Source organism: Notothenia rossii, assembly GCF_949606895.1.
Source record: "Notothenia rossii genome assembly, chromosome: 4".
Taxonomy (NCBI): Eukaryota; Metazoa; Chordata; class Actinopteri; order Perciformes; family Nototheniidae; genus Notothenia; species Notothenia rossii.
In genome coordinates, this window is record NC_136902.1 from 56,856,561 (window position 1) to 56,875,654 (window position 19,094).

General features: G+C 43.3%; 1 protein-coding gene and 1 long non-coding RNA gene across 5 annotated transcripts in view; both read left to right on the forward strand.

Annotated features, from left to right (window-relative positions):
- The window catches only part of gpr4 (G protein-coupled receptor 4), a 38,320-nt gene extending 34,380 nt beyond the window's left edge, over positions 1 to 3,940 (forward strand). Inside the window, exon 4 of the mRNA XM_079679055.1 lies at positions 1,773 to 3,940. Coding sequence (XP_079535181.1) covers positions 1,773 to 2,497 — 725 coding nt within the window. The 3' untranslated portion in view covers positions 2,498 to 3,940. The remainder of the gene's footprint in view (positions 1 to 1,772) is intronic.
- An 11,334-nt stretch (positions 3,941 to 15,274) lies between these two features.
- On the forward strand, positions 15,275 to 17,908 carry LOC307038305. 4 transcript variants are annotated; one of them, XR_013807949.1, is made up of 4 exons: positions 15,275 to 15,378; positions 16,034 to 16,150; positions 16,565 to 16,745; positions 17,257 to 17,908. It is a non-coding gene; the product is annotated as an uncharacterized lncRNA (long non-coding RNA). The 4 variants fall into 4 exon arrangements; XR_013807948.1 differs by having other exon boundaries at positions 16,034 to 16,745; XR_013807950.1 differs by lacking the exon at positions 15,275 to 15,378 and adding an exon at positions 15,526 to 15,633 and having other exon boundaries at positions 16,034 to 16,745.
- Positions 17,909 to 19,094: the final 1,186 nt, after the last annotated feature.

The following is a 19,094-nucleotide window of genomic DNA, read 5'->3' on the forward strand; positions in this document are numbered from 1 at the left end:
ACCATTAGTTCCCGAAACTTTGCAGCCGCTGAGCCCTGAGAGGATGTGCGTCTTCAAACTTGACATTCCTTGACATAACAGGAAATTCAAGTTTGTGTAGAGATAAGATCACTTCCATTGCAAAATAAGTTTTATAAATAACTGTTTGAACAAGAATGTCTATTAAAGTAATTACTTTTATTAAAACTTAATGATGCGTAGCTTAAGCCAAGAACATGGTCATGGCCCCTCTCTAACTTTTCTAGAAACCAAAAATGATTTTATTTAGAGCAGTGTTTCTCAAACCTTTTCATACCAAGGACCACTTAACCAATAAAAAAACACTCGCGGATCACCTAATTCCAGAAATATCCAAAGACACATCGTTTTTCTAGAACAGATTACAAATCGCCTGGAAATGGTACAAACAAGTGGCTACATGTGTGATGAAGGTGTTGCGCTGGGCTATATCATGCAATTAAATCATGAAACTTAAGCTCCCTCCATTGCGGAGATATACCCGCGAGAGTGCAGAAAATTTAAATTTATTTATTTATTTCAAATGTGACATTTTACCAATATACTCACGGACCACTAGGGGGTGCTCACGGTGGACCACACTTTAAAGCCACGGTAACACGAGGACGATAACGGTCTTATCTGCTACAGTTCGCTATCAGATAGACGGTACGGCCACACGAGGCCGACATGGAAACGCAGAAAACGATAACGATAACGTGGGTAGATCTGCAAACGAAACGCTCTGGGGGGCAAACGGCTCTGTGTTTATGCCTATATGATAATTTCCTGATGACGTTGAAGCAATAGCCCCGCCTCTCCCCACCTCTCCTGCTCAGAGATCAGCTGCTGGGCTGTCAGAAGAGGGGGAGGAAAAGAGAGGCTCCGTTTTTTATTCTTATATTATTATACAGAGTCGTTATTCATTTGTTTTAAAGCTCAATAAATAACAAAGAAGACCTCTGACCGGCACTTTTCTAATTTTGTCCGGAAGATTTCAACTTTAACGGACATGTTGACCGGCGAAAAAAAATCTAACTGAAACTCTGCTGTACGGTCCCCTCGTCCCTTGGAAGAGGCGGAGAGGTGGGTGTTTGTCATCTGCTGGTGGACTACCGGAGAGATTTACAGCAGGAGCAAACGCTTGCCTCGGGGAGGGAGAAAAAGAGCCAGAGCGTCCACAGCGGAGAATAAACTGAAGGGCAACCATGCGCGGGAAGTCTTCTTCGCTGCTTTTGTGGCAGACTACAGCGCCACTTATAGGCCCGGCATATTTACTACAGCGTCTCCAGCGCTTTTGAGCGGTCTCGTGTGAACGGACACGTTTCTTGTGCATATTGCGTGTGGACGGAAGACTTTTTTGATATTGATTTCGGTCCGTTTGCGTTATCGTCCTCGTGTGGCTCCAGCCTGAGAAGCACTGATTTAGAGGATATGTTAGATCCCAATTGGAAATGCATTTTGGATGAAAACTCTTCATGTGGGTGAAAGTGAGGCAGTAAAATACAATTTTATAATATAACTATATTCTCATTGATGACAATATTATCGAAAACAGACAAAATGAAGGCCTACTGTTTGGTGAAATTAATGATTACTAAGGTTGGTACTTGGTGTACAATTATCCGTCGCAGATTGAAAAGACGTAGATTCTCTATTAGCTGTGTTTGTGTGTCTTTTTTCCTCCAATACAGTCCAATATTTACACAGAGGTTTCTGAAAAGTTGATTATTTATCACTCCTCTTCTTTCCTTCCTTTTCCCAACCTCCCACAGCGGTCCTGGTCAGCGCCATGGTGTGGATTATTGAGATCGTAGCAAACTCTGCTCCCCTCTTCCACGATGAGCTCTTCCAGGACCGGTTCAACCACACGTTCTGCTTTGAGAAGTATCCCATGCAGGACTGGGTGGCAGGGATGAACCTCTACAGGACATTTCTGGGCTTCCTCGCTCCATGGACAGCCATGCTTGTGGCCTACCGTGGGATTTTAGCAGCAGTGCGCTGCAACGTCTCAACAGAGCGTCAGGAAAAGGCCAAAATTCAGCGTCTGGCTTTGAGTCTGATACTGATTGTTTTGCTCTGCTTTGGACCGTATCACATCCTGCTCCTGGTGCGGAGTGTGATGTTTTTAAATAAGCCATGTGACTGCGGTGCAGAGGAGAGCCTGTTTGCAGCCTACCATGTGTCGTTGGCACTGACCAGCCTCAACTGCGTCGCCGATCCCATTTTGTACTGTTTTGTCAACGAGGGGGCCCGGCACGATGTCGCCCGAGCGCTCTCAGCTTTACTTTCTGCAGCTTGCTTTAAGGGCTCCTCTTCCTCACCATCGCACAGGGAGATACTCAACGCCGGTTCAGTGACTATGGAAACGCCACTGGCAGCAAAGAAGCAGCCTTATGTATACGCTGATGGAGCAAAGACCAGCAGCTACAAGACAGAACTGGTGGCTCTGAAGGAGGAGTGTCTACAGATGACTATCCTCAGTGTTAGGAAGACTTAAAACTGAAGCATGCTGTCAAAGGTCCAAACTCTGTATCTCAGTGGATGGAGAAAGCCCTGAGAGGGTGCAATGTCTTCTGGCCTGAGATGAGAAGCATTTTCTGAGGCTGTGTGTGATTTGCCTCAACATTTCCATTTAATGGCATTGACAAGCCAGAAGTGTAATGAGATTCCTGAAATAAACAAGACATATTGTCTCTTGTCACGGCAGCAGCCTGTGCTAGATTGAAATGCTAACACATCTGAAAGCAATGTTGTTTTAGTTTGGTCTTAGGTTGGCACTTGGACATGGTCATGATGTGAATCCAAAAATTACACATTCCATTTCCAAGTTCCAATTCCAATTCCAATTAACGTTTCCACATTTCAAACATGACTATCTTTTGCGCCGCAACATTTTTCGCACTTCTGACATTGACAGCTTGTCAGGCTCAGTTCTTTATTGGTGATTTGGTTAACGGTTCATGCTAATGTTAGCATGTTAGCATGCTGTATCATCATCAATCCCAGAGTGCAACTGAGGCTGACAAGGAGTCAGTCATAAGCTTTAAAGGATATTATGAAGTAGTGTTTGACCAGAGTTTAAGTCACCTTCTGGTGGCGCTAAATTAAAAGTCAGGGGATCGCATAAGTCCTCAGGATTTAGACCAAAAATGTCTGTACCAAATCAATCCACTAGATGTAGATATTTCAGTGTGGAGCAAAGTATTGTACCAACAGATCAACAGAACAGCTGGGCCAGCAGTTATTTACAATGCCATAGATGTGCTTGAATATTTAAGTGGAACTATTCAAAAAGACCACATTCTGCATGGATGAGTATTTTTAGTGGGCTGAGAAGAGACACCTTCGAACTTAGACTGCATGGACAACCAACCTTGACAAAGGGGCAAATTAAGAAGATTGGGGCCTGACACCCTGATGCACCACTGTGGAATATGTAAAAAGAACAGAAAGTAATACAAAAAGATTGTATATTACTGTTCGATAAATCGTTTTTAATGCTTGTTGGAAATGTCTTAACCGTTTTGAAGAAATATTGAAGCCTATAAAGTACCTCAGCTTGTTAACTGTCACAGCAAAAAGGCTTAGTGTAGATGTGTCTCTAATGTCATGTGAGCAATGTTTTTTTCAAAAAAATGTACCATAGGCAGCAAAAATATTCAAACTGAAAAAAAGTCAAAAACCAAAGCCTGCATTCAGCTGAATTTGAAAGTCAAATGTATCAGTTTTTTAAACTCCATTACGTTGAAAGCACTGAAGCGCAGAAAATAACCTCTTCCAACTTCCGAGACAGCAGCCACAGTTCACCGGATATCGTTTACATTCCCATGTTCAGAAAGAGTTCCCAAACTTCCTAAATATGCTTTTGTACACATTTATTTTTAAGCTATTTTTTCATCACATAAATTAAACTAATTAAATAAAAAGTTTCAGATCTTCAGTTTGTGTGTATTCTTTCTGGATTGAAGCTACAATCCTGGCTACTGGGAGTCTGCCTTTTTGGAAAATACATTGACATGTCAAAAGTGTACTGTGCAAAGTAAGACGTACTTTTGTTGATATCCATATAAAACTAACCCTAACCAGTGGTAAGAACTGTGGCAGCAGTCTACATGGTAGTATTTTATTTAACACTAGTTTTATTTATTTTTTACTGCAAGTATGCCTTTCCTTTTGTAAGTGAAGCTGTATTAGCTGCCATACATTTAATGTACTATCTGATTCACTTGATTTTGAGTAAGAGCTAGAGCCTGGAAAAAAGGGATCTTAAAATATTTTCCTGTGATGCATGTATTTCCAGGATTTCCAACCTGATCTCACCAGAATGCGTGACTCCACCACGACTCCTTAACACCACATTGCGTGGTGGAGTCAAGAACTTTGCTACATTTCCGTGTCTGCACCACGCAAACAACCCCAATGTAAAGTGAATGAGGCTCCTTTGTCGAGGTGCACACACGCATTTCTACAACGTCCAGCAGTGAGCTTTTATACTATAAAACGTTTTTAAAATCTACTTTATAGCTTGTAGTAACTCACGGGAGGCTTCTTTTATTTTATTTGTATTCATAATAATTTGTATTTTTCGTCAGAATGTATTATGGCAACCCTGTCTCCTAAAAATTACGTTTCCACAGAACTAAACTGCATTCTCAATTACGTTTAGCTAGAAACGTATTTTCTCCCACGTTACGTTTCTTAAATAGGTTTATTTTCTACATATCATTGGCATTTATTGTCTTGCTTATAATAATGATAATAGTCATTTATAAATATCATTTTAGAGCACACATTTGAAATCAGTAGGAGAGGCTGTAATTTCGCCAGCTGTTAATCTCATGAGCGAGGCAGAAAATAATAGTTTTAACATGCCAAAAAGCTGCTGTGTCGTTTATTGCACCTCAAACATTAAAACAAATCCAGAGTGTTACGTCCCCACTAAGGTCTGGGGGACCTGGAGACAATAACATACAACCAATACAAATGAGGGAGTCAGCGTAACAGTTGACAAAAGGTTTATTTTAGCCCAGAACCGAACAGACATATAATTGAAACACTCTGTTGGTGAGGAGGAGGAGGAGGAGGAGGAGGAGAAGGAGGAGGAGTCAAAGGATTTTGCCAAACAAAAGAAACAAGCATAACAAAACCAGGCCTATCTCTACATCTACCCTTTGAAACCAAAACTCAAACAAAAAGACCCTCACTAACTAAACTACAAAGAATTTGACAAAACAATATACAGGGGTGGCAACAATCCGCTAACCTAGTGTGTCTAAACATTAGTTAGCCACGTGGTGAGAAATGTACAGGGTACAAACTAACTCCTCCACCTCTCAACACACACACACTTTCAAAAAGGTCAGACAATACAAAGAGAATGAGTTGCTAAACATTGCAGGCTCCTTCATCAGCAACAGGCCCAGAGTGAGAGAGAGAAGACTTCCTGGGTGCCTCCTTTATGGTCAGCCCTGGCTGCTGATAGGCCAGCTGAGGGTGAGAGGATCCAATCAGCCATCAAATTCAGGTGCACAGGCAGATTTCGATCAGCTGCTGATTAGCTGTGCAGAAGACAGGGAGAAGAGAGAGACACAGGAGGGAAAGAAAACCACACAAGTACAGCCTGCCTGGCACGTAACACCCCCATACATATAAATCCAAACAGTATGTTTGGACCCGACAATAAACATTTTCTATTACATAGCACGAGATAGTGCATCGGCAAGAACATTATCGGCCCCCTTTTTATGGCTTATGTCAAGGTTGTAGTTCTGGACAATCAATGACCAACGCATAAGGCGTTGATTGTGGTTGTACATCCTTGCAAGAAAAACCAGGGGATTGTGATCAGTGTATACCTTAATAGGTTTTACACTGGAGCCAAGATACTCCTCAAAGTGCTGCAAGGCAAACAATAGAGCTAAAGCTTCTTTTTCAATAGTAGAGTACTTCAACTGATGTTTGTTGAACTTTCGGGAGAAGTAGCTCACGGGGTGATCGATGGCCTGTGCATCTTCTTGTAGAAGAACAGCCCCTGTCCCAACTCCACTGGCATCGACCTCGAGTTTGAATGGCTTCAGAAAGTCTGGGGCAGAAAGAACAGGAGTGCAACGCAGAATACCTTTTAGGCTCTCAAACGACTGTTGACACTCACCGGACCAAACAAAAGGCTTTGAGGGACTGATAAACGTAGTGAGTGGGGCCGCCACCGAGGAGAAGTTTCTGCAGAAAAGTACCCTGCCATTCCTAGGGAGCGGCGAAGTTCCCTCCTGGTGGATGGCACTGGGAGGGAGGCAATTGCCCTGATCTTTGCATCAGCAGGGCACACCTGCCCTCGACCAACCTGCTGACCAAGGTAGAGAACGGTACCTTTTCCAAACTCACATTTGGCAAGGTTAAGCGTAAGGGATGCGGCCGACAAGCATTTAAAAACTTCTCTTAAGGTAGACATGTGGCTAGACCAGTCATTAGAATAGACAACAATGTCGTCCAGATATGCCTTACAGTTTGAAACATGTCCTAATACAAGATTTACAAGCCTCTGAAAGGTGGCAGGTGCGTTACACATACCGAAAGGCATCACAGTATACTGAAGGAAACTGTCAGGTGTCACAAAGGCCGAGATGTCAGAAGCACGCTGTGTTAAAGGAACTTGCCAGTATCCCTTTAACATGTCCAGCTTACTGACAAATTGTGCAGGACCAATTTCATCGATGCAGTCATCAATTAGCGGTAATGGGTGTGCATCGGGGACATTGACAGCATTAACCTTGCGAAAGTCAGTGCAGAATCTGGGACTTCCATCTGACTTTGTGTCTAGTAAACAAGGGGAACTCCAGGGACTGGAACTAGGCCTTGCAAATCAGTTTTTAAGAAGATACTCAACTTCCCTTTTCATAACCTCTCTTTTAACTGGGTTAACCCTGTACACACGCTGTTTGATGGGCAAAGGGTTGGTCAAGACCACATCATGAGCTAGGACAGAAGTTTGTGAGGGAGTGTCATTAAAAAGACATGCAAAGTCAAATATCAGTTTCCGTATATCACTTCCTTGGTTGTCTGGAAGATGAGACAAGTAATTGGGCAAATCAGCCAATACCTCAGTATTGCTTAGTCTTGCCCCCTGTGGTGTTGCACTGCGCATCACCAACTCATCCTCATTTGAGGTCACCCTCGAAACTGAAGCCATATGAGAGACGGTTGTCTCCACCTGGTGAGCTTTAGAAGACTCACTTTGGTCATCCCTGGTGCAGTACTTCTTCAGCATGTTGATATGACACACTCTGGTAGGACGTCTGCGGTGAGGTGTTTGAATGACGTAGTTTGTTTCACCGAGCTTCCTATCTACAACATAAGGGCCAGAAAATGTAGTAGACAGAGCAGAACCAGGTACAGGCAATAGAACCAACACCTTGTCACCTGGCTGAAACAAGCGTGCTACCGCCTTCTGGTCGTAGCGTTTCTTCATTTTCCCCTGGGTAGAGGTCAGAGCTTCCATAGCCAAGGAGCAAGCACGATGTAGACAATCCCTAAGTTTGGTGACGTACTCTGGGATACTGCAAACTTTTTTCGTTGGCATGATCAAATGCTCTTTAAAACTTTTAAAGGACCTCTGACCTCATGTCCAAACACTAGCTCAGCAGGACTAAAACCTAAAGGCTCCTGAACAGCTTCACGGGCAGCAAATAACACTAAAGGAACACCGTCATCCCAATCTTTATGAGACTCGTGGCAATGTTTTCTTAACATGTACTTCATAGTCTGGTGAAACCTCTCTAATGCCCCCTGAGTCCCAGGATGATATGGGCTGGATGTCACATGCTTGATACCTAAGGTGTCAAGTATCCGGGCAAACACTTTAGACATGAAGTTAGTACCTTGGTCTGTTTGAACTACCTTCGGTAGACCAAACATGGTAAAAAACTTCAGAAGTGCCTTGGTGATGACCGGGGCAGTGATTTTCCGTAGTGGGATGGCTTCTGGGAACCTAGTGGAGGCACACATGACAGTCAAGAGAAACTGGTTTCCAGTTTTAGTTTTTGGCAAGGGTCCCACACAATCCACAATCACCCTTTCAAATGGCTCTCCCATTACTGGAATGGGAAGGAGAGGAGCAGGGTGAATCACCTGATTTGGTTTACCAGCAACTTGGCACACATGACATGTTCGACAATAAAGAACTACGTCAGACTTAAGTCCTGGCCAAAAGAAGTGTTTTAAAACTCTTTCATACGTTTTTGTTACCCCCATGTGACCTGACCACGGATGATCATGTGCCAAGGACTTCACCTGAGAACGATAGGCTGTTGGCACGACAACCTGATACATTGTAAAGGAGTCTGACTCCTCACAGGCATCACTAATCCAGCGACGCATCATTAGTCCATCTTCCATAATGTAGGCCATCTTCTTTGACTTGGCCTCTTCCTCACTGATAACAGAAGAGAGACATTTAGAAAGTATTTCATCACTTAACTGGGCTGCCATGAATTCTTGCCGAGTGGCAGGCAGTTGTACAAGCTCTGAGCTGTTACTGGGTGATCCAGCACCAGCAGACCGGACCTCCTCTGGCAGTCGGTCCGACGCAGTCATGTCTTCAAGAAACTGCCCTGTAGCAAGAAAATAATCAGACAAGTCCTCTCCATATTTTTTGTCTGGGCCCTTGTAACCACACAAGCAGGAAAGACTTCGGGATGTACTTCAGCTGATTTCTCTGCGTCTAAACTTAGATCAGGAGAATCAATGACCTCAGGTACTGGCTTACCTTTGCCCCCAGCCAAGTCATTACTGAGGATGAAATCAACCCCTTTGATGGGCAAAGCAGGGAGGACAGCTACTTTAAAGAATCTTTTGACAAGAGATGAGTGAATATAAACATTGTGCAAAGGAGCCGCAACTAGTGTCATGCTTACCCCTTGAACAACAGCACTTGATCCACATGATAACCTGGAGGTTAAAGGTAAGACGCCTTCTCTAATAATAGACTGAGAACCTCCGGTGTCCCTAAGTACCTTTACTGGCAGCTGGTCTTCAGGATCCCCTGTTAAAGAAACAAAGCCCTTTGAAATAAAGGGTTTGAAGCAGGGATCAGGTACATCATCTTCCTGGGACATTTCTATGTCTGATATGGAAACTCCTTTAATGAGTCCCATGCCTTTTGGCATTTGAAAGCGTTGCGAAAATTGTTCTTTACGCTTTAAGAAATGTCACCCTGAAATAAGGTGTCCTGTTTTATGGCAGTAGTTACACTCACGGGGCCCCCGTGGAGGTGATGGTGGTCCTCTAGACCTTTCAAAAGTTGTTGGGCCAAGATCAGGTCTTCCGGTTTGCGACTCTGTAGCTTTATCTGGGAGCAAGAAAATTCTCATTCTTGTGAGTGAGCATAAATTCATCCGCTAAAACAGCTGCCTTAGCCAGTGAAGTGACCTTCTGTTCATTTAAGAATATCACCATCCTTTCAGGCAAATAATTCTTAAAATCTTCCAAGAGAAGTAACTGACGAAGACTCTCAAAATGATCCTTCACTTCATTAGCCGCACACCATTTATCAAAGAGAATGCCCTTCTCTCGCACAAACTCAACAAATGTCTGAGTAGCAGACTTTTTATGGTGTCTGAACTTTTGTCTGTAGGCCTCCAGCACAAGCTCATAAGCACGCAAGATCGACTCTTTAAGCACTTCGTACTGCAAGCTTTCTTCCAAAGAAAGTGAAGATACCACTTCCTGAGCTTTACCTAATATTTTTTACTGTAGTAGGATTGGCCACATGTCTTTAAGCCAGACTAGTGCGGTAGCAATTCTCTCAAAAGCACAAAAATATGAGTCAACCTCTGACTCTCTAAAAGTTGGCACCAAAGCAATATTTTTACTAACATCAAAACTTTTTGTATGAGGGACTGTATGCGAAGGTATTGACCTCTCAAATGTCTGGTCTGAAGAGATTCTCAGGGCATCAACTTCAAGCCGCTTTAACGTGATTTATTTCTCAGCTTCTATCTCTAACTTGCGAATCTGCAATTTGTATTCATATTCCGCTCTACGCACCATGTCCTTCTCCTGGACCTCCAGCTGAAGACGGGCAAGACGAACCTTCAGTTTGGCATCACTACTTGCACCAACCCTACCCGGAGAGAAAGCCTCAAATCTAGGAAGCGTTGCAGGAGGAGACTCAGGATTAATATTGTCAATTCTAGGTGTAGCTAATACACTTTCCCTATCATCTTCAATAGACACATCAGCCCTAGGCTGAATTGACATGCTTGGCATTACAAGAATCTTTAACTCCTCTAGTGTTTGCAGGATTTTCTCTCTTATCTCTTTTTTTACTTTATACTTGTCTACCGAAATGTTAAAGTGAGCTGCAATACATAACATGTCATCTTTGCGACAGGAATACAACTTATCAACACTTGGACTTTCAATAAAGTCCTGTAAGTCAAAACCCATTTTTCAGCCAATGTACAACACCTACAATGACTTCTCAATTATTGGTTGTTTTTTTAGCTCAGGAAAATAGATATCCCGGACGAGCCCCCATTTGTTACGTCCCCACTGAGGTCTAGGGGACCTGGAGACAATAACATACAACCAATAAAAATGAGGGAGTCAGCGTAACAGTTGACAAAAGGTTTATTTTGTGTAAACCCAGAATCTAACAGACATATAATTGAAACACTCTGTTGGTGAGGAGGAGGAGGAGTCAAAGAATTGTGCCAAACAAAAGAAACAAGCATAACAAAACCAGGCCTATCTCTACATATACCCTTTGAAACCAAAACTCAAACAAAAAAAACCTCACTAACTAAACTACAAAGAATTTGACAAAACAATATACAGGGGTGGCAACAATCCGCTAACCTAGTGTGCCTAAACATTAGTTAGCTACGTGATGAGAAATGTACAGGGTACCCCAGACTTACCTAACTCCTCCACCTCTCAACACACACACTTTCAAAAAGGTCAGACAATACAAAGAGAATGAGTTGCTAAACACTGCAGGCTCCTTCATCAGCAACAGGCCCAGAGTAAGAGAGAGAAGACTTCCTGGGTGCCTCCTTTATGGTCGGCCCTGGCTGCTGATAGGCCAGCTGAGGGTGAGAGGATCCAATCAGCCATCAGATTCAGGTGCACAGGCAGATTCCGATCAGCTGCTGATTAGCTGTGCAGAAGACAGGAGAGGCTTCTCAATACTCAAATTCCCCCTCCTCGACTCCTCGACTCCTTGGGTCCTCCGGTAGTGACCCGGAAATGAATTTCAGCGCGCCATTTTGAAGGACATCCAATTTCTCTAAATGCACACCGAGGACAGAGGATCGAGTGTCGAGGAGGCTCTCTGGAAGAGCTCTAACCGAGGATACACTGATGGTTCCTCCACAGCTCCTCCGCGGATGCATTTCCGGGAACGGTGGAGGCGTGACACACGGCCGGACTTACCTCAGCCAATGACAGCTCTGTATGCATCCCCTGGATAGTATCTTAGTAACTGCTTTCATCACGTCGCGATTTTTCCAGAGAGAACAGCTGTGAGGTCTGTGCAGAAAGCAGAGCAGTGTGTAAAATATATATCACTCAGTATAACAGGCCTACTCTCTTTATTTGCTTTAGTTTAGTAGATAACTACAAACAAAGAGTCGATATTTTTCTAAGACCATACATTTTAGTGCTTCACATAATAAAAAACACAATGGCTGTAGCCTGATTATGCTTTAGGAGCTGTAGGTGTGTGTGGTACAGTGTGTAGGTGTGTGTGTGCTACAGTGTGCAGGTGTGTGTGTGGTACAATGTGTAGATGCGGCGGACAGAAGAGTCTCAGTTGGTTTGGTGTCCTCTGCTTACTTTTAATACTTGTAAATACAACTTTTGGCCCGTAATTTCAATTCCCCATTTCAGTGACTAGAGAGAGGGGGGGATATATCCAGTCTCTGATTGTGTTAAGTTATTATGAGTGTGCTCTCATACTTTAAATTGTATATATTTATATAAATATATTTGTGTGTGTGTGTCCGCATCTGTAGCCTGTTATTGTCTCATTATACCGCACTCTCAATGAATTCAAAGTAAATATGTGGGGGAACAATGTTCAGCTGATCTAACAGAGATTATAAAATACAGCGCTATGACAAAACACTCGACAGCTGATGCAGCTGTTGCCACGTAATAATGAATGGACGTCGCTTTAATATGACCGCTCAGAGGAGAGGAGTTCTCATTTCTTTAAACGTCTGCTGCTTCCCCTCCTCTCTCTTCGGTTCCCCTCCTCGGTCCTCCACTCGCATCTCCTGTGGGCGGGACTAAGTCTCGAGGAGGGGAGTCGAGGAGGGGAGTCGAGGAGGGGAAATTTAAGAATTGAGAAGCCTCTAGGGAGAAGAGAGAAACACAGGACGGAAAGAAAACCACACAAGTACAGCCTGCCTGGCACGTAAGACAGAGTTACGTGTTTCTGTACTTCCTCTAAGAAGAAAGGACAGTAATAGAAGATCTCTGTGACGCCAGATGTGGTGTTGTAACGCAATATGATATCCGAAAAAAAATGCAGGTAAGGATGGCCGAAGACACTACACGACCCATAATCCCCAGCTATCGTTTGGGACAACAGTCCCGTTGACAAACTCCGTGATTAATCTTCAAGGTCTGGGATTGGATGTTGGAGTGGCGTGCGCCAAGGTTACGCCTAGCGTCAAGCTCTTTGAAATGGAACGAAACCATGGCAGACTATTCAGTCTGGTGGTGCTCATTGGCAGAATATTCAGTCTGGTAGTGTTCATCTCCCAAAGGGACGTCCATGTTTAGCCAAGCTCCATCACAGAACTGGTTTCTACAAGGACCACTATTGCGGTAAGCATGTTGTAACTTCCAGTTGTTGTTGTTGTTGTTGTTGTTGTCACCTCCGGGTATCCTGTGTGCCTGTTCTGCTGCTGATAGCTTATTATCTTAACTTAATCGATCGTTTTATAACTCTTGATCACGGCACCTGCCTGACGTTGTAATCACTCTCCTTCTCTTAGCGACTGTAACTCCACAGTTGCCTGCATTCTTTTCGGGTTTGCTAACGGTAGCTACTTTTGCTTGATAGCTAGCCATGGCTCTTTCCCCACCCTCGGGTGCTATTCCCTGCTCTACCTGTCTCATGTTTGGTTATTCCCCTACCTCCGTTACTGGTACCGATACACGTGTTAAATGTAGTATAGTTGTTCGGTTGGAGGTGGGAATCATAGCCATAGAAGCCCGGCTCCACATCTTAAGGCCCTGACACACCAGGCCGATTTCGGCCGTTTTCGTTAGTCGGAAGACGAAGCGTGTCCCGTCGCCCAAACTCAATTTGGTGTGTCCCGCACCGTCGGCCGTGACACGCCTTATTTGGACAGCCTGACCCGATGCATGGCCGATTCAACATGTTGAATCGGCCATGCATCGGGTCAGACAGTCGGACCAAGCAATCACTCTGATTGGCAGTTCAGCTAGCGAATCAGTGCATGAGAAGCGAAACGGAAGTGAGGGACGTAAACAAACGATTTAAGAAGGCACACACAGTCTGCTATTCATTTTCATCTCATCATGGCGATCTGGAATGACGGAAACGAAGACCTTCTCATCACCTTGATCCCAGTGGAGGCGCCAGAGATTTTCTCTAGGGGGTGCTATGGGGTAGCTTGACGTTGCATAGAGGGTGCTCAAACTTTAAGGGTTTCCCATTAATGCACCAGCGCTACAGTTGAATTTTCTACTGCTTGTCAACCCTCCCGATTTTCGCGGGAGACTCTCGATTTCATTGCCCTCTCCCGGTTTCCTCCCGGGGTCATATTTCTCCCGAATTTCTCCCGATTTCTGACAAGATCAGATTTACTCAGGACTGTTTCCACTCTGACTTTAATACAGCTACACCATTGTTTGGTTTCCATGGTAACACGTCGCTTTAGCAGCGCGCGCAACTGAAAGTCTGAGAGGGTGAGGCAGATAGTCACAGAAAACAGAACAAAAATCGACAACTACCCTACTCTCTGCTCACTCCTTTCCTGCCCACACATATGCTCCATCAATGATGGTGCTACAGGCCGCAAGGCATTACACTTAGAACTACAATATAAGCATGTTAATGTTACTCTAACAGCTCCGGCGATCCACTAGCACCCCACCCCCCATTTTGCATTTTGAAATGCTCCCGATTTCTGAAGTCTCAAGGTTGGCAAGTAGCTCCCCACACGCACACACAGTATACCCGCCACTGTTACAGTGAAGGCTCGGTAATCAGCTCACGGCATATAGGTGTAAGCAGGGGTAAAGTGCTATTTTTACAAGGGGGAGTGGACCTCACCTCCTTTAGGAGGGTCCTTACCTCCTCTAGTGGGGTCCGGGGGCATGCTCCCCTGGGAAGATTATTTTTTAAATATTGAAGTTAAAAGCATCAATCTGGTGCACTTTGAGAGCAAAATGAAGAGATCTATGGATACATCTCTCAACATATGAAACAGAGCTGTAAACAGATTTACTATTTCTTTATAGATATTTTACAAATCACTCCCCTTTTAAAACAAACCGTTTGAGACCCACTGAGATAACTAGACTAAAGTTAACTATCTAAACACTGAGAGTCCTTTACTTCACCTGAGCTGAGGTTATCTGAGACTCTCAGTCTGACAGGAGAGAGTTCTCTCTCCACTTTGTTGTTGAAAAAGCTCCTTATATCCGTTAGCTTGGCTAGCTAGCACCAGATGCTAACCACAACGATCTCCAGTAGAGACCCACCGGTGCTCGCGCACGCACACAAAATGGCTCGTGCCACACACACAGAGCAGAGCTTGAATGAAACACAGAGAGCCAGAAGTAAGCTACTTGTACTCACAAGGCCTACTATGTGCAGAATCCCTCTCGCTTTCAGGTGGTTTTGATTGAGTGTCCACACGTGGACGTTTAAGGACTAAAAAACGATCAATTTGTCACTTCGCTGTTAGCAAATAATTTGGGGCTCCAGCTAACAGTAAGTTTCTCAAGTGTCACAAAGTAATTTAGCCTATGGGTAGGTCAACAATCTAATGGGTGCTGGCCATTAGCCTAATCACCTGTGTTGGCTTTATGTTTTTGGTCAAACATTTGTTTGTTTCACATTTGCATTGATGTAATCAATAATTTTTCTAATTTAATTTAATACATTTTTTTTTTTAAAGTTCGAAAAAAAAAAAAAAGATTATTTCTTGGGGGTGCTTAGGGGGTGCTTTGGCAATCCTGGGTGGTGCTTCAGCACCCCCTAGCTCCCCCCTGGCGCCGCCCCTGCTTGATCCAGGAGAAGCCAGCTCTGTACGACATCACAGAGAAAAGGTACTCGAACCGAGTAGTGAAAACCGGACTCTGGTGAGAGATTGAAAGAAACGCAACTTGGTTTCTCGGGTAAGATTATCTTTTTCATCAATTGAGCTCTTTAGCAGATACTGTTGGCTTTTTATTGTTTGTGTAACCCAGGTTAAAAAACTTCAATTCTAACAGCCTCCCGTAGCTCAGTATAAATGGCAGCCAGGTCACTTCCGTTTCCTTTGCTGGTCGTTTGTGATGCTAGTGCTACGTTGATGCTACATGCTACACAAAGGAATTCCTCCACGATTCCTAAACAGATTAACGTTTTGTTAACAATTGCTGCAATCAGCAGTGAGTCTTGTATTGGTAGAATGTATGTAAAATGTTTAATGTTATTGAAAAATGCCCGGAATGTGCCCGCTAGCTTAGCGGCTAGCGGTTAGCATTTTCAATAGGAAATCTACATTGATATAGCTCCCGTTAGCTTAGCACCTAGCGGTTAGAATGCTAATAGTATTGCTAGTAGAAATATCTTATGCATTGGTCTTCACTGATCCCAATTACTTTAAGTGCAATTTTGTGGGCTTTTGGCTATCAGCCCTGAAGTATTGTTTTGCTGATTAATGTTTTGTATAGAAATGGATATAGAAATGTTGTACAACCAGAAATGTATTTATTTTATTTAAGAGATTTATTTTTATTTAAATGCTTAAAGGGGAAGATACTAATTATTCCTTGTGACCTTTTACAGGTCAGGTTTTTTGTTTGGATATATTTTTTTGCCAGGTGCTTGCCGCAGCTGATGCCCTTTCATGGACCTTGATGGCGAGCTAAGATTCTAAACCTATCATCCCTTCCACATGGTGAAGTAGGATTAAACGGAAATTAATTAACTTTACCCCGGAAACTTTTCTTTTGTTGTCTTTTGCCTTTACTGGGCACCTGAAAACAATCATGTGAATTTGAATGAACTTGTTGATATCTTGAATACAACTATTTTGTAACGCATACCTGGTTTCAGTTTGTATTTTTCACACACATTGAGCTCTATTGTCGTTCCTAGTTCTTCTGAATATCACTCATTTAATTACAGCTAATACACTTGCTACATTTGCCAGCGTACGGTGACGTTAACGTGAAATGTAATTTGTTATTTCAACCTTGTGTTTTGTTGTTATCTTGTTGCTAGCTGTTGCTAGCTGTGCAGTTTGGCACTGCATATAGATATGAATTGGACATGCTAACTAGCCACAATATTACATCGTTTATTTGTGTGCTTCAGAGAAAGAGCTGAGAACAAGTGGGATTCTCTGCGAACCCAGTACACCCGGTACAGGAAACTTGCCCCTTCAGGTAGTGGTGGAGCACAAAGGACTGGCAGACAGCCGTGGATCCTGACCAGGCTGCAGTTTTTAGAGCCCTAGACAAGAAGGAAGGAGAGTACTTCGAACCTCACCATCACGGTAACTATTTTATTTGTTGAGTACAAATAAGTGTTTCTTGCTTCTTTCATTTACAAAAACATTATTTTCATTCATTTGGTGGTTACAGTGGTAAATATAACAATAACAGAATAATATATATATTATTGTATTATAATCATTGATGTGCTCATCACCTTAATGTTGCAGCTGGTAAAGGAGGAGCTAATTTAAATTACATGATATACTGCTGGGTAGCTTATGAAATTCACCATGGGGTCAATAACACTTTTATCTCAACCTATAATAATACATGATAAAAATATGTCTTGATTATATTTTGTAGTGTTCTGAATCTTCTAGAAGTATGTCTTTAGCATCTGAATAGAGCCATCACAATGTATCTACAATGTACCTCTCACACTTGACCACACCCCAAACTAATGGCACACACATTTCAGGGTATTGTTTTGTTATGAATGCTTAGTAAACAGTTTTAAGAAGCCATGGTATTAAATCTAACTACCTGTGAATTTATTTTTTTTTAAAAAAGGAACGTCCGGTGGCTACAGAATCAACCCCCAGTGGCACCAGCAGTGAAACCTCGACCAGGACCACCGAGGAGTCCTTCCACTTTGATGCTGAGCCCTGCACTCCCCTGGAAGAATCCACCATCTGCACCACACCGGCACCGCTCGGAGAGAGGCCAAGCACACTCAGCACTCGAAGGCCTCCGGTGAAGCGCAGGATGATGATACTAAATTAGATGCTGTCTACCGCTGTTCATTGTTCAAGATTGAAATGTAAATGTGCAAGCCGGTTTTCTGCCCCTCTATTCACATGTAGCCTTTCATACGTGATGGTTTCTTCATTCTTGAACTGTTGTGGAGCAGAACTATAAAGTTGCAGGATTAGTCTCAAGTACCTCAATATAATTATAGTATGTGAGCACATTAAGTGCTCATTTCATTATTCATTCATGTATTTTATATTCTACTAAAACTGAATCAAACCATAAACAAGGGGGCCTGTTGGGATTACTATATATATAAAATATATCTGCATTATTTTATCCCAATTTATGCTTTGCTATTGCTGCTTGTTTTACACTGATTTTATATCTTATTTCTTACTGATGTAAAGCACTTTGAACTGCAATCCCCTGTATGAAACGTGCTATACAAATAAAGTTATTATTATTCAGATGGATGTTTCTGCCCCACTGTTCATTCTCCCATTATCCTCCTCAATCTGCCTAGAAGTATTTTAATGTTGTAGCTGTTGTAGCTGTTACTATAACCAATACTAATGCTAGGGCTGCAACTGACAGTTATGTAGGCACATTGTTATTGTTTCTTATCGCTGTTTGATTAAAAGAATAAACACAAACAACATTAGAATGAGCTTTTATCAACGCCTACATGATGATAACCTGTCAACATGACAGGAAAATCCACATGACATTAATACAAAGCGGGCAGAACCCAAATCTAGCTCCAGTGCCGCACAAAACATGTTTTCGATGGACGAGAGTGAAAATGTAACGCACACGCTATTTGTTTGTTTATATCACGCAATCTGTTCTTCTTCTCTGTCTTCCGGTTGTTGCCTCTTTTGAATGACGAATACACACTACTGCCGCCTGCTGGTAAGGAGAGTTATTGCCACTCACGCACTGAAGTCTTTGTGGTGTGTTCCCGTGTGACACATGGCCAAGACGCAGGAGAACACGGCGACGCAACAGCCGGCGTCGGCGAGTCCTCTGGTGACTGCTTGGTGTGTCAGGGCCTTTAGAAAGTAACTCAGCTACAGTAAAGCCCATGTTTGCCGGTGGGGACCGGCAAAAGGTAGCTCCTATTAGCCGTCCCCCGACAACTCCCGAGCAGCAGGGAGATTGGGTGACTGTTCAGAAGGGGCATAACGCGAATCCTGCAGGTCCCCACCAACCCGTTCACGTATCTAACAGATATTCCCCACTCAGCGAGACACCCGCTGAGAAGCCAACTCTGGTTATTGGTAGCTCTATTATGAGACACGTGAATTTAGAGACCGAAGCCTCCACAGTCACATGCATTCCGGGGGCCAGAGCGGGCGACGTTGAGGCGCATCTTAGACTGCTGGCTAAAAATAAACGTAAATACATTAGGATTGTTATTCACGTCGGTGGTAATGATGTTCGTTTACTTTACACCAATCAGAATGCACCAAACTTAATGTGGAGTCGGTGTGTCACTCTCGCTTGACGTGGGAGGACGCTGACGTTGCTTGTTCGCCGCTTCTCCGTCTGCGTTTTAACTTTTCTTGCCTTGTAAAAAGTGTTCGTTTTGACTGCTGGATTATATATAGCCTACTGTTCTGTCACAACTGTGATGATCGCATTGTTCAGTTTTT